The 27,502-nt window shown below is 36.7% G+C and overlaps 1 protein-coding gene across 1 annotated transcript; it reads left to right on the top strand.

Moving 5' to 3' along the window:
- The first annotated feature begins 280 nt into the window (after nucleotides 1-280).
- On the top strand, nucleotides 281-23,552 carry LOC142354556 (uncharacterized). The gene is made up of 6 exons (XM_075406879.1): nucleotides 281-389; nucleotides 3,360-3,422; nucleotides 11,901-11,954; nucleotides 17,395-17,451; nucleotides 20,041-20,189; nucleotides 23,371-23,552. Exons 2-6 carry the CDS (start codon nucleotides 3,361-3,363, stop codon nucleotides 23,550-23,552), a joined length of 504 nt encoding a protein of 167 aa, XP_075262994.1. The 5' UTR covers nucleotides 281-389; nucleotide 3,360.
- The last annotated feature ends 3,950 nt before the right edge of the window (nucleotides 23,553-27,502 follow it).

Below are 27,502 nucleotides of genomic sequence, written 5' to 3'. Positions count from 1 at the left end.
TGGTGATGGGAATCAATTGCTGCTATTTTCCGCCAATCTGTCCGGTATGGCTGAGTTCATGAGGGGCAATTCTTCTACCGTAAGAATGATCTGTTACGCACTACTTAAAAGCTCAGGACACGTTTTTGAAATTTCAGAAAAATTGAAACAGCGAGTTCTTTGCTCATTTCTAAATTCATTTTTTTTTCAATTATTGAGATTTATAGCTGGTTTCAAAATTTTATTTTAGCAACAGTTTCGGACAACGAAGAAGAGACAGGGGAAAGGAGCGGATCTTCTTTTGTGTGGCTGTACGTTGGGATTGGATTGGGCGTTGTCATTGTTTTTCTGATTGTATTAATTGTAGTAGTGAAACACGTCAAAAGGTCAAAAGAGAGGAGACAAAACAGGTAAATTTTTGCATATTTTCCGTTATGAATGCTTGTGAATAGGCATTTGAAAAAAATACTAAAATAGCTAGGTTTAAATTTAATACAACTAATACATCAATATTACTAGGCGAACAGTTCCAAAATTTTAATGTCGTGCTTGTATTCCCGGATTGACCACCTGAAAAGAAACTTACCAACCACAAAATGCAATCTGAAAGTTTTTTTGGAAACCTTTGAGTTTGGCAGATAAACAGTCTAAAGAGGCAGCTTCAGTTCCGAAACGTCGTTTCTGTGCTTGAAATTTTAAAAATTGTGTAATTTACCTTCAGGTTTTCCCTACTTAACATAAAACGCCATTAAAAATGTTTACGGACCAATCCCGGCTAACAAATTCTCCGTAAAAATGCTGTTACAAAACTTGTCCAAACTTGTCCATAAAACGCTAAAAAATTTTGGACCGTTTTATTTTTGGATAAAATTCGTTCATAGAAAAGTTCAATCCTGGCTCTTTGAGTTTTGCAAATAATCAATTTATCTCCAATACTGTCTTGCGTAAATCAGCAGCCTTAACCGAAAAAAAATTGATTTGCATTTTTTTACAATTTCGATAAGCTTGTGTCATAATTTGGCAATCCTTGATCACACATTTTTATATCATCTTTTAGTTTTGACCACATAAACAATAAAATTTTTTTCAATGAAATTAACGTCCAGTTGTAGGAAGAAAAAACACATCAATTGACAAATAGTTTTTTTATCAAATCTCTCGTTTGTAACCACTTCCCAACGACACAGTTCCATTGAGTCGAAATATAAAACAAATCTTGGGCAATTTTCTTCCTTTTTTCTGCTTGATACCTAATTTATAAATACCAAAATTCAAAAGACCCATTCTTAATTGCCATTATTCGTTGGGCTACTCGATGGGCGTTTGAACCGCAAAAATTAATTTCATGGACTTAACCGGAATTATTTTTATATTAAGTTTTCCTTGACTTCTGACAAGCCAATATCTTTTAATATGTTGTGTGGAGTCATTGAAAAGTGTAAATATCCTGGAATTAATGAAAAAGCAGATTTATCAACATTTAGAAATTTTAGAGCTCGCCTAACTGAAAAATATGCTCTTAAATTTGTTCTTAAATATAGTCAATGGCGAAAAAAAAGCTAGCACCCTTTAGTTTAACTAAGAAAAATTTCAAATTTTGAGGCAACACTAACCCTAATTAAAATCACAGTTCAAAAACATTTTTCCCCATTAATTCCTACACTAGTCTTCTCACCTTTCTAAGATTCTCAAGTACAGTAAAATTTTCAATTACCAGAAGTTCCATTGTTGTTTTGATGAACTTTATCCAAGTTACACAGTTAAATATAAGTTGTTACAAGATCACAATTTAGACATTTCTTTTTCTCTCTCAAATAAATAACACAGGTGCAAACTTAGCCATAGCTGAACAAACGTGAAACCATTTTCTGCTCTCAACTTTTTTTCTTTGAAACGTTGCGTTATATCTAAATTTTCTAGGTGAGAGGTTTGGGGTATTAATTGTGCAAAAAAAAATTTCACAAAGGCATGTGCCATAATTTTACATAACGGTTGACTATATAACGGCACGTGCCCTTTACCTGTGGGTGAGTAACGTACAAACGTTAATCAATTCTTAATATGAACTTTACCCACGAAAAAAAACTAAGGAATCCAATTAACAAATAATGTGTAGAACAACAATACCATTGTGCGTTCAATAAAAATAATCGTTTCGAAGACTGAAGACGGAATTCTTCTCCATTCGCAATTTTGATATTCGGTAGAGAACCCTCTTTTCATAAAATCGAAGCCTCGAACAGGAAAGCCAAAATTCGATGCCAAAAAGAGAAATATTTCGATAGCAGTACAAAACGTAAGCAGTGAATCAGCATATAGGGATAATTTTTAGAGTGCTTTTTTCCAGGGTTTTCTTTTTCACTTCGCTATTGAAATTGAAATTATTTATCATACCCGGGTCAAGGCCGAATGGTTATCTTGTAAGAACTTGCAAGTTTCTGGCAGAAACTTACAAGGCGATGCATTGCCTTGCAAGTTTTTCTTCCAAAAACTTGCAAGTTCTTACAAGTTAACCATTCGACTTGCAAGTTTTTACAAGTTAACCATTCGACTTACAAGGCTCTTATAAATTAACCATTCGACTTACAATTTACTTACAAGTTAACCATTCGCACACACACCACACACCACTTGCGCGCACACACACACGCGCGCACACACACATACACGCACACATACACACACACGCACACACACGCACGCTCATACGCACTAAACCGTAAATAAAGCGTTGCAAGACATGAATGTAAACGAATGTTTGGAAATTAAAGAATCTGGGAAAAGTGTGAACTGAATTGTAAAAAAGGGTATAAAAGGCCACTAAATTATTTTGAGAAAATACTCACATATGAATTTGAAAATTCAATCAAAGTAAATATATTGGGAACATTTTTAAAAAAACCGATCGTGAGGAAGCTAATTGAGATCTACAGTTTTTATTGGAATTGCCCAAGGAACTCTCTTGAATTGATAATATTAAAACAAAATCATTTTGTCTGCTTAGGGCAAATTTTTTTATGTTATCCAAACAGAGCAACTAACTCCCACGCGCTTCTTACGGTAAATGACTGAATGTTAAATTGAATTAACCAATAAGAGTTGTGCTCGACCGGAACGAACTTGCAAGAAACTTACAAGTTAGCCATTCGCCTTGCAAGTTCTTACAAGTTAACCATTCGACTTGCAAGTTCTTACAAGTTAACCATCCTTTGCAAGAAACTTGCAAAATCTTACAAGTTAACCATCTTTTGCAAGAAACTTGCAAGTTCTTACAATTTAACCATTCGGTCTCGACCCGGGTAGTTTTTAAAAAGGCTCCAAATATTGAAGCCTAGGAAAAAGTTCACAATGGGATAGTGAGAATACAACTTTTATTTCAGAATGGAGACTGCTGAAGAGTCCGTATACATGAACCCCATAATAGTACCAGATCACGAAAACAGGTATAAAAAACTTTTTTTAAACCGCGAACTTTTTCCTCCCCCCCCCCCCCCCCCTCCTTGAGTTTACTCTAGGAACCCTCGTTAAAATTTCCAAGCCTGCAGTTCAGATATTAAAAGTTCTATGCGAGCTATGCGGGAGGCGGCAGAGGTTTGTCTAGAAGAGATCTAATCAAACTGAATCCCGCTCGAATTGGACAACGAAAACAAATAACCAATTCTGCTCAAAAGATAGATAAATCTCCTAACCTTCAAAAGCAAGCAATAAAGTTGCTTTATTTCGTCTTACTTTTTTTTCCAGATTTGATCATTTACTTGATAATGACAATGTTTCTAAAATGCAGATTGAAAATGACAAATGATTAACTATCAATAATTTAAAGATGTGCGTTATTTTTGTATACTTTGATACTCCCAATGAGAATTATAAGACTGAACATACAATACTTTTGCTATCCAGTATTATTGCTGTCTTTTACGTCAATGACATTTTGACAATTTCTATTGCCTCAAATGGTCAATAACAGCTACTATTAATATAGAACACATGACATAACTAATGTGTAGATGGTACATGCAGGTAAGAGAAGAAAGAGTATGAAAAAATGTTCATTTTTGATATAACTTTGATATCAAAGAACGAATATGCTAAAAATCTTTTTGTTTTTGTTTAAACGTTATGGAAAATATCGTTGAAACTATGATTTTAGCGTAATAATTTATTGATATCAAAATTATATTAAAAATGAACATGTTTTTTTAAAAGCAGTATAAACATTACTGATGTAATTTTCATCGTCGGTCAGCTATATAAACGCTTGCAAAATTAAGTACACTTGAAAATTAAGCTGATTAAATTACTGCCTTCTACGCTCATTATTAATGGTTTGGTTTCAGCTGGTTAACGGCTTTGTTTCAATCCTAATAATGCGTCAAAGAGCGGTATTCTAGTATAAATTAATAAATTTAGTTAATGATACCAACCACATGTTTCTCATTCCAATGGATGAACTGACTAGCAACAAAAAGTTAGAGAGGAGGGTGACGTAATGTTTTTTTATCACCTCTCAGTATACTTTTTTCTATTTTAAAATATATTTTTTTAAAATATAAAATAAAGATCTGCATGAGCAGTCATAGTTAGAATTCAACCTCCAGTGAAATAGGCACTTGAAAACGGACCAAACGATCTAATAGTGTCCTCTCTCGTGCTACATTTCGCTATAACAAAACCTTATATAATCCATGATGCTTGTATTTGTGGCACCAGGAAACAATTTGTTATTATTATTACTTTGGTGTGCATATTTGGCGACTGAGCCTAAGACAACTAAATCTTGGACCCCTGGGCGCTTGAACCCAACACTCATTTTCAGAAAATGCTATTTTATTTATTAATTTTGGCACAGCAACACGACAAAACAATCACTTAAATCGTTATGCTGCTCTTTGAAAGACTCTGCAGATGAATTAGCCCACAAATTGATATTTGCATCAGCTTTTCTGATGTAATGTTTCTTTAAATCAACTTTGACTTCTAAGAAAACTCTTCAAAAATACAAAAAACGTTTTTGAACCTATACTACGCTCTACAAAATTATAATTTAGTACCCAAACAAGTTTTATGGCACAAACGAAACATGCTTAATGATTTCTTGAAAAATATTTTTACTTTTTCAGCTGAACATCAGCTTAATTAAAGATCTTTTTTAGCTGCCTCATCGAGCTCTTTTTGTGATAAAAAACAGTTCAATAGTTTACGCGTACCTGGGCTGAGTTTCATCACTATTTAATACTTTTGTGGTGTTTTAACAACCATACCCGTTGATTTTATTTAACCTCAATTCCTTTTATGTGCATGAGCTTGACTTGTGCTCTACCAAAAAAAAGGTTGTAAAAAAATCTAAGTCTCATTATTTAAAGTTTTTTTACATTCATCCTGTTTTCTAAGTTTTGCTTTTAGTAAGAATCGAATTTAGAGAAATTATTTGAAAGCCGGCTTAATATTGAGTCAGAAATCAGAAGAGTGTTAGTGAGAATTATTTACAATCTGGCATTGAACGTTTGTCCTCTTCTTGGGGTTTGCGCCACATGTTGCCCATAAGCGTTCAGTCTCTGATTTGTATAAACTTATTGAACTAATTGAGAACGACAAACGAGCTCTTAACTGCCACGCTAGAAAATGGAAACAAACTAAGCGAAATAACTCTCCAGAAAATTGGGTTGTTACACCTCTAACTTCTCTGAAATGGCCCGTCCAAGTGCAGTATTAAAATTTTGTAAAAGATAAGTTGTACACCAGTACCTGTAAATAGAATAGGAATAGAAATTAGGCTAACAGTACCAACTGTTTTGAAAATATGGGAAAGAGATTCAAAAATTACCAAAAACCACCCTCCTTCGTGATTTTTTTCTGAAATTGGCTTTGCGGTTTTTCCGCGGTAACAACTGAGGATTAGACACTGTCAATTCTTGTTTGTAGCATTTCCAACTGCCTAATGTTAGTGACACAGTTACCACCCGACAACTCCAGTCTTGCTTTTTTCCCTTCTTCTCTGAAATCAATCATTCTCTTTCTTTAGCTTCTCTGCTTCGTCTTTTTCGGTTTTTTAACTCATCTTATAGTTCATAATTATTTCAATTTTTTCTTTCCAAAGAACACTCTCGTGATCTCAATACTCACATCCTTATCCATAGGTTTTCGTTGTCCTTATTTAAGCGTTTCATTTCCGTAAGTATTGTCTCTTTTTCTTTGAAAGCTGACCACAGTTCTTGCGTTCATCTTTGTAGGTGTTTTTTTATTTGTGAACACCCTGTCCTTTAAATTTGCATTTTATTTTTTTTTAAGGCACCATCTTTTTTGGGAGTCCGAAATCAAATTTTTTAAGGAGTAACAACTCTTGATGATTTATGACTCTTGATTTAGGATAAATATTCAGAAAACAACTGGTATTTCTTTCACCCTAATGTGAGTTTCCCAGTTTGTGGAAAAAAGTGCATGTACGACCCCATTTCAAAAGCGGTAGCAAATTAGTTATCACTAACTACCGACCGATTGCGATGTATAGCTCCTTGTCACTACTATTTGAGCGTATGGTGTATAAACAGTTCCCGATCTTTCTAAAATAAGAGCTTTGCGGAGAGCAACATGGTTTTAGGAAAAACTGTTCATCCATCACTCAATTGCTTCTCTACTGCAACAGGTTTTATGAGTTATCTGAAGCAAACAAGATGCCAATAACAGTGTATCTAGACATAGCCAAGGTCTTTGATACAATCAATTATAATATCATACTTCTAAAATTATGTCGAATGGGATTTGATAGTGCTTTCTTGAGGTTTTTTTGCGTCATACTTAACTGATCGACAGCAGAGAGTTGTAATATCTTGCGGAAAATTGGACATTCGACCAATCATCTGTGGTGGGACTCAAGGGTCAATTTTTACAGTGTTTCTTTTTTCCGTTTATATAAACAACCTACCCGAAATAATTGTCAATGAACGCTTCTTATACGCGGATGACACAAAAATTGTCAACACTGTAGACAATAAAATGCAGCTAGAAAGAGATATTGAAATTGCTATTGTTTGGAGCAAGGAGAATTGGTTAAACTTCAATTTCGATAAAATTAAAAACGTGCAATATTACTTATGTAAATTCAAAACAAACAAATTTTGTGTTTTTCCAGCAATAGAACCATCTCATAGGAAATACACCTGAAAGACCTGGGCATTTATTTTTTAGAAAATTTGTCATGGATGATCATTCAAGTTTTTTTCTACTAAAAGAAAATCAGGAGCTTGCTTATCTAAAGAGATCAACACCAAGTGAAACAAAATTGTCAATTAAATGCAACCTAGTCAAAACTAACATAATGTCAATCTTGTTTTATGGATCAAATGTTTGTTATGCCAGTAAAATTATTGTCAGGCAAATGGAAAGGCTTCAGAGAAAATTTTTAAAATGGATACAATCAAACAGTCATTTTACTGATAAAGAATACAGTAATTGCCTTCGATTAGTAAATTTACTTCCGATCACATATCAGCTTGTCTTGTTGGATCTCGTAGTTTTGAACAAAATTTTTGACAAGAAAACTTCCACTTGAGGCAGAGCAATTTTGGCAAATATGGAATGGACATCCGAAAACACGATCAAACTAGAAAATATTTTTATACTCAAAGGAATGCAATCGCCCGCGTTGCCGATCTAATTTTTTCCACCGAGTTACAAACTTCAACAATTCGATGTCATTGGCGCGTGGTTTTCCCGACTATAGCCCATGCTCAAGTCCTCACAAATTCCAAAAAGAAGTCAAAGAATATCTATTCTATTTAGCTAAAAAGAATTTTAATTACAAATTGTACCATGGATGGACAGTGTTTGAGAAAACCAAATTCAAGCCCCGTTAGGGACTTACTAGGCTTGGTGAAACCAAGTTTACTGAAATTCATTATTATTATTATTATTATTATTATTATTTATTATTATACGTTCTTTTATTTGGTAAATCCTAATGTACCAGTAACGCACGTGCGCTTGGACGGTGCAATCACAGTGCACTCTAATTGAGCTGGTAAGGGGGGGGGGGGTTGGGGCACAAACTGAAGCGATCCCAAAAATTTCTAATTGTTTTCTTTTTAATTGTAGTAGGTCGATTGATGTAGTATGATTAGAGGGGGGGGAGGGTGAGGGTGAAAAGGGAATCCAGCCCGGGTTGAATTTTTCCGCCCAAAATGATGTAAGAGTGGGGCTGCAATGGGAGGATTTTTTAGGAAAATGCAGCTCAAAACTCTTACGTCTTTTTGAGCTGCATTGGGCTTCCAAGGGGGGTAAAATGGTGTAAGAGTGAGGGGGTAAGAGACAAATTAACCCCCCACTCTTACATCTATTTTGGTCTGCCAAGGGGGGTAAAACGATGTAAGAGTTGGGGGGTAATTTGTCTTTTACCCCCTCACTCTTACACAATTTTACCCCCCTTGGCAGACCAATAAAGATGTAAGAGTGGGGGGTTAATTTGTCTTTTACCCCCTCACTCTTACACCATTTTACCCCCCTTGGAAGCCCAATGCAGCCCAAAAAGACGTAAGAGTTTTGAGCTGCATTTTCCTAAAAAAATCCTCCCATTGCAGCCCCACTCTTACGTCATTTTACCCCCCTTGGCAGCCCAACTCTTACATCATTTTACCCCCCTGGCAGCCCAACTCTTACATCATTTAACCCCCTCAATCGTTTAGCCCCCATACCTGAAGACTGCCAGTCTTGAACCCACAACCTCTGAACCCTCAGCTGCGTCGCATTATCCTCCAGACCATCGATGCTTGTCCAATTCTTGACGGTCTATTTATATAAATAATAATTGTTAGAATTGTCCCATCACAACAAATTACCCCCTCACGCTTACATCGTTTTACCCCCCTTGGCAGCGCAACTCCTACATAATTTTACCCCCTCTGAGCAAATTACCCCCTCACTCTAACACCATTTTACCCCCCTTGGCAGCCCAACTCTTACATCATTTTACCCCCTCTGAACAAATTATCCCCTCACTCATACGCCATTTTACCCCCCTTGGCAGCCCAACTCTTACATCATTTTACCCCCTCTGAACAAATTATCCCCTCACTCATACGCCATTTTACCCCCCTTGGCAGCCCAACTCATACCTCATTTTAGCCCTCTGGACAAATTACCCCCTCACTCTTACACAATTTTACCCCCCTTGGCAGCCCAATTCTTACATCATTTTAACCCCTCTGAACAAATTACCCCCTCACACTTACACCATTTTACCCCCCTTGGCAGCCCAATTCTTACATCATTTTACCCCCTCTGAACAAATTTGCCCTCACTCTTACACAATTTTACCCCCCTTGACAGCCCAATTCTTACATCATTTTAACCCCTCTGAACAAATTACCCCCTCACACTTACACCATTTTATTCCCCTTGGCAGCCCAACTCTTACCACAATTTACCCACTATGGACAAATTACCCCCTCACTCTTACACCATTTTTTTACCCCCCTTGGTAGCCCAACTCTTACCTCATTTTGCCCCCTCTGAACAAATTACCACTTCACTCTTACACCATTTTACCCCCCTTGGCGGCCCAACTTTTACATCATTTTACCCCCTCTGAACAAATTACCCCCTCACTCTTACACCATTTTACCCCCCTTGGCAGCCCAACTCTTACATCACTTTACCCCTCTGAACAAATTACCCCCTCACCCTTACACCATTTTACCCCCCTGGGCAGCCCAACTCTTACCTCATTTTACCCCTCTGGACAAATTACCCCCTCACTCTTACACCATTTTACCCCCCTTGACAGCCCAACTCTTACCTCATTTTACCCCCTCTGGACACATTACCCCCTCACTCTTACACAATTTTATCCCCCTTGCCAGCCCAATTCTTACATCATTTTACCCCCTCTGAACAAACTACCCCCTCACTCTTACACCATTTTATCCCCCTTGGCAGCCCAACTCTTACCTCATTTTACCCCCTCTGAACAAATTACCCCCTCACTCTTACACAATTTTACCCCCCTTGGCAGCCCAATTCCTACATCATCTTAGCCCTCTGGACATATTACCCCCTCACTCTTACACCATTTTACCCCCCTTGACAGCCCAACTCTTACCTCATTTTACCCCCTCTGGACAAATTACCCCCTCACTCTTACACCATTTTAACCCCCTTGGCAGCCCAACTCTTACCTCATTTTCACCCCTCCTCCCATTGCAGCCCATTGAAGCCCACTCTTACATGGCAATTTCAGTCATGGGGGGTAATTCCTTAAAAGTCCTCCCATTGCAGCCCATTGCAGCCCACTCTTACATGACAATTTCAGTCATGGGGGTAATTCCTGAAAACTCCTCCCATTGCAGCCCATTGCAGCCCACTCTTACATGGCAATTTCAGTCAGGGGGGTAATTCTTTAAAAGTCCTCTCATTGCAGCCCATTGCAGCCCACTCTTACATGGCAATTTCAGTCAGGGGGTTAATTCCTTAAAATTCCTCCCATTGCAGCCCACTCTTACACGGCGATTTCATGCAGGGGGGGGGGGTTGATTCCTTAAAAGTCCTCCCGTTGCAGCATATTGCAGCCCACTCTTACATGACAGTTTCAGTCATGGGGGGTAATTCCTTAAAAGTCCTCCCATTGCAGCCCATTGCAGCCCACTCTTACATGGCAATTTCATTCGGGGGGGGGGGGTAATTCCTTAAAAGTCCTCCCATTGCAGCCCATTGCAGCCCTTTCTTACATGACAATTTCAGTCATGGGGGTAATTCCTGAAAAGTCCTCCCATTGCAGCCCATTGCAGCCCACTCTTACATGACAATTTCAGTCATGGGGGTAATTCCTGAAAACTCCTCCCATTGCAGCCCATTGCAGCCCACTCTTACATGGCATTTTCAGTCAGGGGGTTAATTCCTTAGAAGTCCTCCCATTGCAGCCCATTGCAGCCCACTCTTACATGACAATTTCAGTCATGGGGGTAATTCCTGAAAAGTCCTCCCATTGCAGCCCATTGCAGCCCACTCTTACATGACAATTTCAGTCATGGGGGTAATTCCTGAAAACTCCTCCAATTGCAGCCCATTGCAGCCCACTCTTACATGGCAATTTCAGTCAGGGGGTAATTCCTGAAAAGTCCTCCCGTTGCAGCCCATTGCAGCCGACTCTTACATGGCAATTTCATCCACACTCTTTCATCAGTTTACCCCCCATAGACAAATTACCCCCATTCTTACATCAAAATGGGAGGATTTTAGGGAGGACATTCGACCCGGGACATTGTCAATTCAGTTCTGTGCGCAGTTTCCAGGAAAGTTGTGAAAGATTTTTCTTGAAAGATCTCCACATCTGAAATATATCATAATAGCGAAAATATCATAGCAGTAAGTAACTGCAAAATAACTCTCGGGACTTGAAAAAATACTAATTCCCCAGGATGAAGTCCGCGACCCAAGACAGGTATTGGCCAGACCGACTTGGGTCGCGGATGCGATATTCTGTTATCGTTAAATTCAACAGGTTTTGTCAGGAATTTAACTCTTATCTGCTTGGTTTAACTTGCTGAACCTTGTTTTCAACGGTCTAACTGGCTTTTGTCATGCCTCTGGTGCAGCATCCAAAATTTTACATTTTCATTTAAAATTTTTCGTTATTTTTCATGAAGCAAATTCTATGAACATTTTGAAAAACACAAAACATCATATCAAATCTATTTTCAGAAGAAAAGACGTATCCGTGTTTCAACTGAAAATATATATAATGTTTGATAAGATACCTTTAGGATTCAATTAGGCGGTACCGAATCGTCAAAATACTTTGGTGATAAAATGGTGCAGTACTGAATGTCTATTACGCTCGGGTTCGTTAACCCACATGCAGTAGTAGAAATCACACTTAATGCCTAATAATCTACAAATGACTGTTATGTTCAGAATTATTTTTTATTTAGCACAGTGACCAGCGCTCCAGATTACATAAACAGAATTGTCGGAGAACAACGCAGGTATGTTCCGTTTGTGTACGTCTTGATTTTTAATTGATTTCAATTGCTCTCACATTTTTTTGTTGAAAAAAAAACCAATTGTCAGAGAGACAGTGACAGGGCCATGATAGCCGGGTGGTTAATACCTCCGTCGAGGTGAAGGAATCGACCTCAGGAGGTCGGTGTTCGAAGCCTGCCGTCGTCTGATATTTTTACACCCATAAAGAAAATTCCATCGAGGCTACAGCCCTTGAATTAAAATGAGCCGCCTGTCATTTGAGACCAATTTTTCCCACTGACATTGGTTGGTTTATGTTTTATCTAGAGACTGACGGGTAAAAAAATAGCCAGTAAATTAGTTTGCGATGAAGTCCTGGAAATTCTCGTGGAAAAAACGTGGTAATATAAATTTGTCAGAAAGTAATTTTCGCTCGCCCTATTTAGTCACCCTCTCGCACTAGCAAAAATGTCAGTTTTTACTCTGTGTTGCCAAAAAAAAAGTAAGCACCCTCGTGTCAGGGCACTAAGTCCCTCGGGCGACAGAAGTCTCTAACTTATACATAGACGTTCCATCTCACTCAGTCTTATCATTTTTTTACGTTTTTCATGCTTACTTTCTAAGTTTTTTGCTGCACTCGGTTTTAAGAATTTGATTGATTTTTTTTTTAATTTAATGCTTTTGCGTCTCAGAATGACTTTCTGCAAAAAGAAATAGTTCACTTGAGGAAAGACCAATCCTTTCGTATCTGGAATTAAAATCGGCTGAGATAGAAAATTGAAGTTCATTAAAGATTTACTAAATTGGAGCCGTAATTTTAACATGGCTTAGTTATTGAGGAAATTGATCAATTAAAACTAGTTTAAAAATTTATCCATAAGTTAATGCATTTTCGCTGTTCGTTCTTTCCAGGAATTTGTTAATGTAGGTTGGGTTTAATAAGTTGGGATTTTTGTGGCTATTTTATTTACCTCGAAAATTTGATTATTGTAGTCGAATGGGATTCCAGAACATGATTGCTTGTGATCAAAGATTGTTGATTAGTTATTTGGGATCTTTTCCTTTTGTGCCCCCCCCCCCAGCTTAGTGGGCGCATAATATCTGCACCCCCCGGACGCACGCGCCATTTTTTTAATAATGATTTACTATGTAATGACACGTGCTCTGTAACTGGGGGGTGCATAACGTACAGAGGGGGGGGGGGGGGGGGGGCACAAACGGAAAAGGTCCGAAATTAAATATGCAGCAATCATCAAATTAATATGATTTTTGCTGATTATCATTCCACAAAGAACGTCAATTTTCAGTAAATTTTTGTGCGCTGAAAATGATATGAAAAGCTAGTTATGAAAACGAGCCTCGGTAATGATGTTGTTGTTTCGAGCTATTGAATTTTGTCTAAACTTTATTATTCCAAAACTAGATGGGTTTTAAAAGACTGGCAGAAATCCGAATGAGATGGTTTTAATTTTGTCAATATCTCAAAGGAAAGCCTTAGTTCTAAAAAGCAAAAAGAACATCAAATCAGTTCAAGAATCTTAAGTTTCACTAATTTTTATGAAACTGAAGTTAGTGAAAATCAAGTCATGAAAACCAAAAGATATCAACTGTAAACATTAAAAAGTTTTAATAATTGTTTGCCGGAAAAACTCCAGGCTTTCTTCAAGCAAAACTATGTGAACTGACATGTAAAAGCAAGAAATAAGGCTCAATTTTCCCTTTAGACAACATGTTGATTACAAAAGTTCTCTATACTACAAATATTCCTTTATTAGACTTCAAGTTGATGAAGTCAAGAGAAGCAAAAACTATCAAATGCAAAAAATTAAACAGGTTTGTTTGGGTCTAATTGAAAAACACGTCGCAACTTGTCATTATCCAGACAAAGCCCAAAAACACTACGAATAAGGGAACAAAAACTCAAAAATTTCCAATTTTTTTAAAAACTAAATTGAGATAAATTTAGAAAAAAAAGTTATCATCTAGAATTTTAAATGAAGTTTGTTTGTGCCTTTCTCTAAAGTCCATGTTTTGTGTTTTTGGTGAAACTAAAATTGAAGAATATCAAAAGGTCATGCAGCACGGTCGAAAAGAGGTCAAAGGTTATACAACATGGTCACACTTTGATTAAATTTGCCGAAAATACACACCCATAAACCACTAACACAATCTTCGGAAACTCCAAAAGGGGGCTAGTCCTACTTCAACTTCCATTCAAAGTGCTCTGTAATTAAATATTTGCCGTTTTCTGCTAACTTTACTTTATAATTATCAAAAACGCAGCATTTATATATAATTTTTAACTATCAATTTATCTATATCTATTACAATAAGTTAAGTGTTCCTGTTGGAAGACCAGCATTAGCAAGGCCAGTTAATTACTAATCTTGGACTCTTAAAATCAAAAAATTGTTCCAAGAGTAAAAATGACTTCTATTATATTGATTAAAGAAGAGAACAATTCAAATCATAGCTCACGGTTTGATAGGTTCAATTGGTTCCTGAAATGAACAGCTCCAAAATTAATGTACTTTTTTTAATTCGAACGCTTTTGGTCGTTTTGACATTTAAAAAAATTGGTTTTTAAATGAACACTGGCTTACTGAACTTTGCTGCTAATTTTTCCTTATTGTGGTTCACTTGTAGCTTAGAGTCGGTAAAAAAGGAATGTTTCTTTTTTATTGAATTAAAATATAATCCTTATTGGTGTTTTTAGCCGTAAGTTATGGTTTTCTGTATTTGACACAACTAGATTTTACCATTTTTTTTTTATTTTAGGCAATTGCCCATTTCTCGCGTTTCTATCTTTTTGTCACATTATCACATTATTGACAGTGCTTTTATTCTGGTTTTGGCGGTCCGAATTCAGCACAATAGAAAATATCAAAATCTTGAAAGGTATAGATCATGGTTTTAACGGAATCGAGACCACTTTCTATAAGATTTTGATTGGATTTTCTTGCTTTTGTCTTTAACTGTCGTTATTACTTTGCCTTTTTAATTGTACAAAATTTCCGGGATAATGACAGGTCTCATTGTATATTTATGGAGGAATAGATGAGCCGATTTTCTAATTTTAGTAGATAGCTGATGGGTTTCATGACTTTGCAAACAATTCTTTTCAGAAAAAAACTTCTTTACTTTGTTTTTTTTTGTTGTTTTACTGTCTAATTATCACCTAGTTTTTTTGAATACAGGTCTTATGTGACATTGTTTGCGTCAAAGCAAGGTCAAAGTGTACAAAATCTAATGTTTTTAAAGACTTCGGTATTTTTTTACTGTCTTCCACCAAGGTTTTTAGCAAAAGAAGGTGAAGCAATTCTCGATTTTTGTCATATTTGACGTTTTTCTTGTAGAGATAAGACATATTGCGAATAATTACAAGTCTCAAGGGCCTCCTTTGGACAAATAAACAAATATATTTAATTGTTTTCATTCTTGTATTTTTTCATTTGTATTTTTTTTCATTTGTATTCATGTTCATTCATGATTTTGAAACTATTTCTTTTTTTCAAAAAAAAACAAAAATTTTACTTTTTTGTCTACTTGTTACCAAGCCACAGTAATCAGAGGTCACATATCACATTTTTGACGTTCAAAGAAGGCGCAATCAAACATATTTTGAGGGCCAAAAATGGCTCTACAGCTTCGACAGTGTTTTCTCTCATGTTTTAATTGAACTTTGATTGTTGTCTCTGTGTGTTGTTCTTTGTGTAACCGCAAAAAATGATTATTGATAAAAATTGATCGTAAATCTTTTGGATGATTTCAGTTGATATCTAATTGTTTCCATTTTTTTCGAAAAAAATTTTTTAAAAAAATATAAGCGAACTTTTAACTTTGCTGTTTCTATTCTGTTTTGTACAATTGTTACCGAGCGTTTTTATGGACTGGTCCCATATCTTTTCTTGTGAATTAAAAGTCATTTGCTTGGCTTCGCTTGGTTATTTGTTTTTTATGGACTGGTCCCATACCTTTTTGTGTGAATTACAAGTTTTTTTGGCTACAAGTTATTTGTTTGGCAATTACAAGTTTTAGATGTGATTAATAATTGTTGTTGTTGTTTAATTTTGCGGTCCGTTTTGACTCGTTTTTCTTTATAAAGGCAGATCTCATCAATCTGATGTGTTTTTTTTACTACACTGAGTTTCTGGCCTTGGAAGTGATCGTTTTGTTTATTAACCAATTTTTTTTTTGAAAATTACTTGAATATTTTTGGAGGTTTTCTGTCTGTTCCCCATTTGGTCGACAATAAAAGACATTGAACACATTAACGAGCCTCATTGTTTGAGTATAAGTTTAAATTAGCCACCAGTCCGGGAAATGTTTCAAAACACTTTCTAAGGGCGTAGAAGTAAAAACAGCTCTCATGTTTTATTAAAAAACTGTGCCATGAACTTTTAGGTCTTTCTTTTCGGACAAGTGCGGCAAAATGGACCACAACAGACTATCTGGTGCAAATTTCAATAAAATTACCGTATACTCCAAATTTCAATCTCAGTTTTTAGCAAACTGGATTCAACGATTAAGCAAATTTTTTGTATCTCTCGAGGTAAAACTGAATTATAATGAATTTTTTAAATATGTTTTAGATAAAAGATCTAGAGAAGAAATAGCAAAGTCTACGGGAAAAGGGAAGACAGCAACGGAAGTTATCCCAACGTTCACAGAAAATCAAAGCTCGATAGTTCATCGAAATGAACATAAAGTTTTGGATGTAATTAACATTTGTTGTTATTGTTGTTTGATTTCGGTGTCCGTCTTGACTCGTTTGCTTTATAATGGCAGATATCATCAATCTAATGCCGTTTTTTACTACACTGAGTTTCATGCCTTGGAAGCAATCTTTTTGTTCATTCACCAAATTTCTCTTAAAAAATACTTGAAAATTTGGGGTTTTCTTTCTGTTCCTCATTCGGTCGACAATTACAGACATTGCACACATTAGCGAGCTTCGTTGTATTAGTATTTGTTTATATTAGCCACCAGTCGGGAATTTTTTTCAGAACACTTTCTCAAGGTGTAAAGGTAAAAACAGCTCTTATGTTTTACAAGAAAATTGTGCCCTGGAATTTTAGGTCTTTCTTTCCAGACAAGTGGGACAAAACGGGCCAAAACAACATATTTGGTGCCAATTTCAATAAAATTGCCAAATACTCAACAAATTATTCCCAATTTTTAGCAAAAAATGGATTCAGGGCATTTAAAGAAAACTGTTCATCTTGATCATCATAAGAGAAATTTATAGTAGTTTTATAGTAATCGATTATTTCTTAATATTAGTCGAAATGCAAATTACAGCAAGCTAATATTATTTTGTGCATAGATAAAACAAATGCAAAAATTTTTTTGCATAACACTTCAGCAGAGTAAAGCACATTTCATTGATGAATTTAAATAAAAAAGCACTCAAATTCACAAACCGATTTTTTCGCCTTAAGAATGAACAAATTTTCGCTTCAGACCAATCGATGAAGAGAGTGCAAGAGACTACTTAAGACAACAAGCCGCTTGGAACGGGTAAGACATCTGGTTAAAAAATAACAGGAAGAGAAAACAAAGCCGGTAGAAAATCGGAAACAACTCGAACAGTCGTGCAATAAAACTCTTGTCTAACCCCACCTATTTCAGAAATTTGAAAAAAAATTAAAGAAACGATATCAGTGGGATAAAATCAATTTTCAGTGAGAAATGTTGGCAAGTAGGGGGTGAGTAGGTGGGGGGGGGGGGGTAGGTGGGGGGGGGTAGATGGAGTGGTGTTGGGGGAGGCTAGTTGGTGGAGGGGGTAGGTTAGATAGGTTGGAGGGACTTACATGGGATCAAAAATTCTCAAAATGATCTTGAATACTTTGAATAGTACCATCAATTCTTAGTTTCTATACATTACAAACTAAGCTGTTTTTAAAGTCCATTGTACAAAAACAGAATTCAACAAGAGCTCATTTGTTGAGCCATTTTTTAATGTAACTCAGATGGAACAACAGAACTTGAAAGCATAAAATTTCTTCGAATTAGTTGCAAGAGTCAATGGTTTTTTGAACAAATTTTTTTTTGCAAAATACATGAGTGAGTTAATAAATAGCTATCCCATTCTCGATCAAAAGTATTCTTTTCAAAGTCGTGTTTTTGTCTTGTTTATAGTTACATCTTTCGCCAGAAAAAATGTTGAATTTTTTAAAAGATTAACTAAGTAACTACTTTTTGTCATTCTGACAGCTTACGTTTTTATGAGTTACAGTCATTTTAGAATTGCTTCTCTCATTTGATTAAAGCCCCGAAGAAGTCTTCTTTTTGATTCCAATGTAAATATAAACATCTAAAAACTCTTCAAAAACTCCTTCCAATAGAATTGAAATTTTTGAAAAAAACTATTATATGTCAAAAAAATGACACACACACACACTCACCACACCAAATATACCACAGACTCACAACAGCAAGATGAGACGCACAGCTTAGTGGCCAAATATGGTTTCACCGGAGAAAAACGCAACAATTGCAACCATTTTCTGTAGAAAATCATTCTTTAGCGACTACATCTCATTGTTTTTATTGCGGAACCCACTCAGCCACACACAAACACAAGCACACACAAACGCACACACACATACACACATACACACATTCACGCACGCGCACATACACACACATACACACCCACACACATGCACATACACATACACACAAGCCCATACACACACACGCACATACACACACGCACATACACACACACACGCGCGCACATACACACAAACTTACACAAACGCACACACAACTTTATGGGACTTACTGTATGTCAACTTTTGCATTACGTCTCAAGATTTCTATAGCGTGTCCCACAAAGTTGAAATAAGCGAACGTTTCAAAAGCCATAGGTTACAATTAAGGCTCTTCAAATAAATTTATTAGGTCTTATATAGACCACAGCTAAGAATTAGAGTGAAAAATATATAACCAGCATATGAGGCACTTCTGATTTGACTAAGTCGTTAACTGGCGTTAATTAAGTTCCGCTGCTTCAAATTGTGGACAAAAGGTCATTTAGATCACGCAAAAGTTCAAGTCAACCAAACACACACACACACACACAAACACACCCACACACACGTACAAACACATACACACACACGCACATACATACACAAACATACACACACGCAAACATACACAAACATATACACACAGACTCAGCTTAGTTTTCATATATGCCACCGCTCAGGTCCACGTGCTACATAAAATTGAGCTATAAAACAACACATAGTTTGCTACTGAGGGTATAAAAACTACTGGGCTGCAGCACATTAACCCCCAGTCCTCTCTGTTTCCCCCTTTCTTTTGCATTTACATGTTCATTTGTATGTTTGTCTGTTTCTTTCTTCAGCGCGATAAGCGCCGCCCTTGTTTGTGACTCCTTCGCGCAGCGCGATAACCCTCCGCACTTTTTTGTGACCCCTTTGCGCGTTAGTCTTAGATATTTAGGGTCTTACGGCCGGTGACTTGGTATGGATAGTTGAGGAAATCAACCCTAGGGTCTCGGATTGTAGAACTCCGTTACGGCTCCGATAGCGTCGCGCGCTGCTCTGTTTTATGCACGTCAACGGGTTTACTCGTCCGCCCGCTTTAAAACTTGTACCAATTTTCCCAACATCTTCTTCCGGGCCGGAGGATGTTCCGTAGTAATTGAACGATTTATTAGCCAATCAGAATTGAGAATTTATATTTGAACTTAAATGCGTATAAAACGTTCTAATATACGTAGAAAGTTCCGAAAACGTTCAATTAACCTAATTTTAAGTAAAAATAACCACGATATCTATCGATTAAGCTTGTTTTCGGCTTATTATCTTTAGGTTATCTGGACAATTGTTGAACAATTACGAAGCGATTTTGACGTCATTAACATCAGACAAAAAACCAGTAAAAGAGCATCAAAAAACATTGCCGCCTAAACTCTCGCTTCTCACTCTGTAAGGCTTTGTAAGTATACTTACACGTTGCTATAAATTGAAACAGATACGGACTACAGTTTTTACTGAGTTTATAGTTTTTACAAAAAGCCGACCTCCCTCAACTAGGGAGTAAAACAGAATAATGCAATCTTGTTTCCAGGAATTCATCGGATCTCAACAGACATCTAATGGTGACTTCGTTTGTGAATCAAATGCAGCGTAATCAGTCATTGGAGTATGTGGTCCCAATATTTGAGGAGGATTTTTCGAATTATCAACTTCCGATAATGATGGAGAATGAATATGATCGTCTGAGTATTTCGTCTATAACTGTTTTAGATGATTGAACGAGATTTTAAAATTGACTTTATAATTGATTTTATATTTGATTTTATAATTATAAGGACAATTATAAGTAAAGTAAAGAATTTTAAAATTTCATGCATAGAAACGTTGTTTTGGAACTACGGGTGGTTCTTTGTACTGTTTGCCAGCCAAACTCAACAATTTTTATAATCGGTGTATGTTAAGTAAGTTTCCATAAAAACCATATATGGCGTTTTATGATTGGTAAGTTTCTTTTATTGTGGTCAACCCGGGTTAACAGATACTAACTATAGGAGAATTAGGTTTCAGAAAATTACTAATCAGTCGATGATCTCGCGTGCAAAGTGATTTTGTTTAAGTAATTCGCATTTAAGTCTCGTGAGAAATCCTTATATTGCTAATTGTGAGATCAATCCGCCCCGGAGATTTCTTTTAAATTAATATCGACTTTGTTCGGAAGGAGATTCTAGATGAACTTTGTTATTCTCTGTGTATGTCTAGCGCAAATTAACATTAGTAGAGTCTCAATTTCTCCCCGCGCGAGGTCCTCGACGCAGAACGGGTATGGGTCAGACGTTCTTGTTAAAGTCGAATGAATCTTGGTAAAGAATGTATTCGAATCTCAATTTCCTCAAAAGAAAAATGGAAAATTCTGAATTCTATGAGAAACTCAACAAAAATATTAACAGAAATTTTTCGCCTAAGAGATTACTTTGGTAATTACGTGTCGGAAAAATAATTAATGGTAAACTTATTACATTATAAAATTTCTAGGTTAGGTAAATTCTTCTGTTAGGTAAACAAACACGCTAGCAGCAGCAAATTCTTCAATACCTTGCAGTTCCGATTCATTACAGAATTGGAGCTAAAAAAGAACTAAATCCTCTAAATAGTCAAAAACCAATGTGACCCTCAAGTATATATCCATTCGCCTTAAAAAATGGTTGTGATAAAATTGTACTACACTTGACGAACGAGATTAACAATTTCACCAGTGAAAAAAAAGTTTACCAACAACCTTAAAACCTCATATGTCACTCCTCTGTAAAACAAAGATAATCCTGACAACCTTGAAAACCATAGGCCTATCTCAGTGACATCTTCTCTATCTAAAACTTTTCAGAAACTGCTGCAAAAACAGATCGTTGAGTGTTTGCATAACGAATGCTGCTATTCAGAAACGTAATTCGGTTTTATAAACAACTATTCAACAATTGATGCTCTTTTGTATTACACCGAATCGTTTCGACTGGCTATTGACAATAACAGAATCATAACAGCTGCTCTTCTTGATTTATCAAAACCTTTTGAATCCATGAAGCTTGACATTTTGAGAGAAAAGGTGATTTCCATGAACTTTAGTGGAAAAAAAGCTGTTGAAATACTGATTGATTTCATAACGGATCATTGGCAACAAATCATTGTTAACAACGTCTGGCTAAAACTGGATCAAGGATGTGACTGATTATCAACTTCCAAATATATAATCGAGAATGAATATGTGATGATCGGAGTATTTCGTCTATAACGTTTTAGATGATTGAACAATATTTTATAATTGACTTCTCGTGTTCACTCATCTTACCAACTATAAAAGGGCCATTAATTCTAAGTAAAAAACAGAATTTTGAAATTTCATGCGTTGAAACGTTGTTCGGGAACTACGGGTGGTCCTTTGTACCTTTGTATTTTATGATTGTTGTATGTTTAGTAAGTTTCCATAAAATCCGTAAACGGCGTTTTATGGTTGGCAGGTTTCATTTATTGTGGTCAACCCGGGTTAGCGCATAATAACTATTAAGGATTTAGGTTTTACAAAGTACTATTCAATTGATAAACTCGTGTGGAAACTGATCTTGTTTAAGTAATTCGCATTTAAGTGCTCGTAGAAATCATTATTTTGCTAATTGTGAGATAAGTTCACATCGGAGATTTCTTTTAAAATAATATCAGCTTTTTTCGGAAGTAGATTCTAGATTAACTTTGTTCTTCTCTGTGTATGTCTCGCGCAAATTATCATTAGTAGAGTCTCAATTTCTTCCAGGGTGAGGTCCTCGATACAGAACGGTTATGGACCAGACTTTCGTGGGTCACGGGCAAAGGGGGAAGGGATCAGACAAATAGTCAGCTATCAGCCGAACCGAAATAATTTGATCTTTCTGGGACAGACCTAACAGACCCAATCTAGATCCTGGGTCAGACCGAACGCATATTTAGGTTTTGGGCGCAACAGTCAGCTCGAACAACTTTGACTATTTTTTAGTTAAAAAGCAATCAATTGAAAGACCAATGCTGTTTTGGTAACAAAATTGCTGTATTGGTTTACACTACATTACTAGTTGCTAAAATTCAACAGATACTTACAAAAGTGTTCATATCAAGACTAAATTACTTGCAGAGGAAAGGCCTTGTCATGGGCTGTACCTCTGGGATTTAATCAGTCCAGATAGGGTGTTCGAACTCTATGATTAGAGCTAAATCCGGTGCTATTATCCCTCCGTAAAGGTTAAAAACAAAAAAATAATACTAGTTAAAATAATTACTAGATATTGTCCAGACTTATCAGACCACAAGTGGTTATGAGACAGACCGATGCCACATCGAACAGAATAAACTTTGTGTAAAAGCAATAATGAATAAATCAACATTAGTTAAGGCAGACCCAAGGTGGGCCCCTTTTACAGCCTTAAATTATAAAAAGCTAGAGCTACTTATTTCTGCGCGCGAAGTAGGCTTACCTATATCTCCAAGACTAACCGACTCTATAAAACACATTAAGTGAGCTTCAATTATTACGCTGGTTAAGAAGCTTAGCGCCAGAATCAGAGATATACACATGGTGTATTCTAACTAAAGACTGACTCTAGCAAGTTCAGTTCTCTCTATATAAAAGAGAATAGTGTCTTCTCAGTCTGTGATTGGTTGGAGATGTGCATCCAGTATTTCTACTGCTACATCCATCCGGGGTTGAGAGTTTCAAATCCGAATTTGTGAAATTGAGCAGAAGTATACTGGATGTGCCATCTTTGTTGAAAAGGCGGGTGAAAAAAGTGGAGAGTTGTGTCCTCTTCCGAATTTGTAGTTAGGGCTTGTGCCGTCGTCTGAGATCCTTGTCCGTGAAATAGTGAGTGGTGTTGTCAGTAACAGGTTCATCTGATTGTAGAACCAGTGATGGTGCCAGGTGAATTGGCCAGTAACGTCAGTCCTGTTGAGAGTATGCCGACCGGCACTCACTGTCATTGTACTGAGGATTTGTTCCCAGTCGGAGGATCGCTTTTAGTCCGTAATCTCTATCTGGTTTGCACAAGGAGATTTCTATTCGTCTCCATCTGGTACAAGAGTTGAACCAGTCGGGTTTACCAGCTTACCTTCTGGTGGAAATCCATCTTTTAGCTACTGTGTGAGCTATTTCACTATTAAATTTATTAGTCAAAATATTAATGCCTTCTAATTAGGTCCCGACCGGGGAGAAAGAAGAAAAGAACTGATCCCAATCTTCAGTAAATATTCTATTGGAACAATGATGGGGCGATTTGTTTTGGGGTAGGGTGGGGAGAATAGAAAATAGATTTGATTGAATCGAATTTACGCAGGGTGCCATTACAAAAGTTTGGTTTTATAATATAGCTGTAGTTCATATAATAAGGTGACGTGAGCGTTGTGTTAGCATATTGGAGACGTGAATTCATGTGTATAATTGGATTGGTGTGCTGGAAGTGATTCTGTACAAAGAGGTAGTTATGCATAGTGTGCAGCATTTTCACCCTGTTCACCTTGTGGTTTGTGTTTTTGAGTGGGATGAAGGAAGCCAAATTGGAGGTAGAAGGGGTCGTATTTTGCATATATCTTATACAGTGCTGTGTCACGGGTGAAAAAGGTGTTAAGGTAGTCATTTGGGCGACCTGCAAGAGCAATGAAGTGCTTGGACAGATGCCAAAATCGTTCCCTGAATCCGGGATTGAGGGGAAAGTGAGCACATTCGAGTGGGAGATCTCTATCCCTTCCTTCATGAGCATACTTATTTTCGAGTTGTTCCAGAGAGCAAGAACTGGCTGATGGTTTGAGAGTATGTTGAGGTGGGGTAGAGGTGTAATTGATGCGCTCCGGCACATGAATTCCTTGGAGAGTATCGGAAATTGGGTCCCTGTGACTTGTAGGGGATGCCTTTTGTCGGCGAAAAGGGATTTCTTTTTCCACGAGAGGATGAGGGCTGTGGGCCTCGTGAGGAACTTGCGGTGTGACGAGCAGGCGATTGCGAAGCCTGTATGGGGGAGGAGTGAACGGGATAAATCTCGTGCGCTGTGACTCTTGGTCTTCTCCAGGCGAGGGGTCAGTACAGGGATGGTTATCCGTCGAAAAGGGTCGATCGTATGTTGGTGGCTGCGTAAATAGGTGTTGTGGCCTGAGATGTGGTTTGGCATGGATTTGCTCGTTTGGCAATTCAAGCAATCTTGTGTAAGTATTGCTATCCATGTTTTTGTATTAGGAAAGTAGTAGGTTTCTGTAATCGTCGCGTATGTTTTTTCACGACCAAGATGAGCTGAGAGATCGTGAGAGTGTGCGGCTTAAAATAATACTAAAAGAAGAGAAAGAGGTAAACAAATTTTTGGCGGTGTTGTTTCTTGCACATAGTACAAGACATTATTTGATTCGTTAATACTTAAATTCGGAAAACGTCTATAGTAGTGTAGCATTCCTTTGTTTGCAAGAATGGTTAGTGAGGGGATGGGGGGTTTTTGTAGCGTTTTCATAGAATAAGTTGTCTAAAAACTGGGTCTTGTTGTTGTGTTTCATAAAGAAGTGTATCATTTAATTCGGTTTGTTCATGATAGAAAAAGTTATAAATTGTTGGGGATTTCGGTATGAAATCGTCCATTGCGGGAAGTGAGAATTTTATAATATTAATTATTTCTAAGTAGTTTGCATCTTGTTTGAATGGTATATAATTTCTGTTTCGTTTGTGTTCAGTGTGACGTCTGTGTGTTGTATAATTGAATAAATTTCGGGAAGTAAATTATTATTTCCTAAATGTTGAATTTTGTGTTGTTGTATTTGTTCAAAAGGTTGTGCTTTGGTGTGAATTTCGTGATACGACACTGGAAGATAGAGATATTTTTCCAATTAAACTCTGAAATAGTTATCTTTGATCTGTAAATAGATTGGAAAGTGTGGTGAATCCACATTAGTGTCTGTAGATAGTGAGTTAATACATTCTTTTGATAAAGCATAGTTACATTCTATAGGCTGTGTGTTTAGATTGTGACTCATGAAAAATTTAATAGTTTCTGGAACTTCGACTGTTTGGAGACGATGTTCGTCTTGTGTTGTGGTCGTCAGTGAGCGACTTAAAAAGACCGGAAGTGAAAGATTCTTCCCTTCCGTCCAAACGATGTGGAGGTGTGGAAATTTTATTAAAATCAACTGGAATTTATAAACCCGTTGATTAGGTTTATTCTTTTGAGTAAATAAAAAAAAGGTTGGTTTGTAGTCTGTATACAAAATAATTGAGTGTTTTGATCCTTGTATAAGGAATTCGTATTCAGCGAGTGCATAAACTATTGTTGAGCATTCGCAGAGAATTGTTGATAGTCTAAGTTCTGTGGTAGAAAATCGACGCGAGTTTGCTGATACTAATTCCACTTTCCCAAATTGATTTTTTTTGGAGAAGTGCAGCTCCCAGGCCATAATTTGAGTCACCGCAAAAAGATATAGAATGGTTTTTCTGAGTTAGGAATTCCAAGGCGGAATGTTCTGTCTGTGAGTTCCTTTTTGACTCTATCGAATGTCTGTTGTAATTCTGGAGCCGATTTAAAATCTGTGGTATCTCGAAGTTGGAGATAAAAAGGTCTTAGGATGATTTGTAAGTTATATATGTATTTTGAAATAAAAGTGAGAAATCCTACATAATTCTGAATTTCTTTTTTTGGTGGTTGTAACTTGAGGAATCCATTTATTTCTGATTTGAGTGAGTAAATGTAATTATTTTGAATTTGGTGCCCCAAAAATTGAACAGAATCTAAGAAAAGAAAAGATTTATCTAGGGCAACTTTTCATTTTTGAGGATAGTTCGATTTTGATTGCAGTGTTTGCAACATTTTGTCTGTTGTAGTATCTTGAACGGAAAACATCATCAAGATATGAAATAATTTGGTTCTTTCTAAAATGTGGTTTGAAAATACTACTCATAAAGGAGAAAAAGGCTGCTGGGTCGATTGAAATACCGTAAAGCAATCGTTTAAAACAGTATTGTTGTCCAGCTGTTACAAAATTTGTGAGTCTTTGTGATGGTTTATCGAGTGCCATTTGATTGTATGCACTGTTCATATCGGCTATAGAGAAAATTGGTCCTTTAATACGTATTATTTGAATTGGTTCTATAGGCCGCCTACTTTTTGTTTCATCAATCAATGTGTTTAATTGAAGAGCATCTAGAACAATTTTTTAAGGATGATTTCTGGATTGATAACTGTGTTTAAAACCGTTCATAATCTCTGTCTGGTTTGCACAAGGAGATTTCTATTTGTCTCCATCTGGTACAAGAGTTGAACCAGTCGGGTTTACCAGCTTACCTTCTGGTGGAAATCTATCTTTTAGCTACTGTGTGAGCTGATTCACTATTAAATTTATTAGTTAAAATTTTAATGCCTTCTAAGTAGGTCCCGACCGGGGAGAAAGACGAAAAGAACTGATCCCAATCTTCAGTATTGTGAAAAAGATAAAGGGAGATAGAGTGTATTTGAAAGAAAAAGAGAAGGTGAAATAGAGAATAAAGAAAAATCATACAATTGAAAGGTGGTACAAGATCATTGAGTCTTTTAAGTTTTTTTCGGACTGTGAGCCCGGAGTGTGTTGTAGGTCTGTGGCCTACGTTCTGTACTCGAACTCAAAGTCCGGGGCCCTGTTGTCTGGATCGCGGAAAAATGCTAGGAATTCCTGATCACGCGCCAGACAAGCAGCAATGGCACAAGGATAGAGATCGAAGTTGCAGTGAGGGTGCAACGCGACGAGGTGGTTTAGGATCTGAGTCTCCTCTTGCGAAGGCTCGTAATTGTCTAATTTGTCGGCTATCCAATCCCTGTATAGAAGATTGAAGGTGTGGCCATGAGTGCACTTTGTGGCGCCTTCTTCCACACATCGCAAATATTCTATTGGAACAAGGATGGGGCGATTTGTTTTGGAGAGTGGGGAGAATATAAAATAGATTTGATTGAATCGAATTTACGCAGGGTGCCATTACAAAAATTTGGTTTTATAATATAGCTGTAGTTCATATAATAAGGTGACGTGAGCGTTGT

This window comes from Convolutriloba macropyga, chromosome 15, assembly GCF_964194025.1.
Source record: "Convolutriloba macropyga chromosome 15, txConMacr16.3, whole genome shotgun sequence".
Classification (NCBI taxonomy): Eukaryota; Metazoa; Xenacoelomorpha; order Acoela; family Convolutidae; genus Convolutriloba; species Convolutriloba macropyga.
Note: the sequence above shows the minus strand (reverse complement) of the source record. Positions and strands in the feature narration are given on the sequence as shown.

Bases quoted from the DNA above. Each gene is read 5' to 3' on its own strand.
- LOC142354556 (XM_075406879.1), top strand. From the start codon at position 3,361: ATGGAGACTGCTGAAGAGTCCGTATACATGAACCCCATAATAGTACCA. The intron at 3,423-11,900 runs GTATAAAAAACT...TTTTTTATTTAG, and splicing joins GTACCAGATCACGAAAACAG to CACAGTGACCAGCGCTCCAG. The intron at 20,190-23,370 runs GTCTGAGTATTT...ATCTGATTGTAG, and splicing joins GATGGAGAATGAATATGATC to AACCAGTGATGGTGCCAGGT.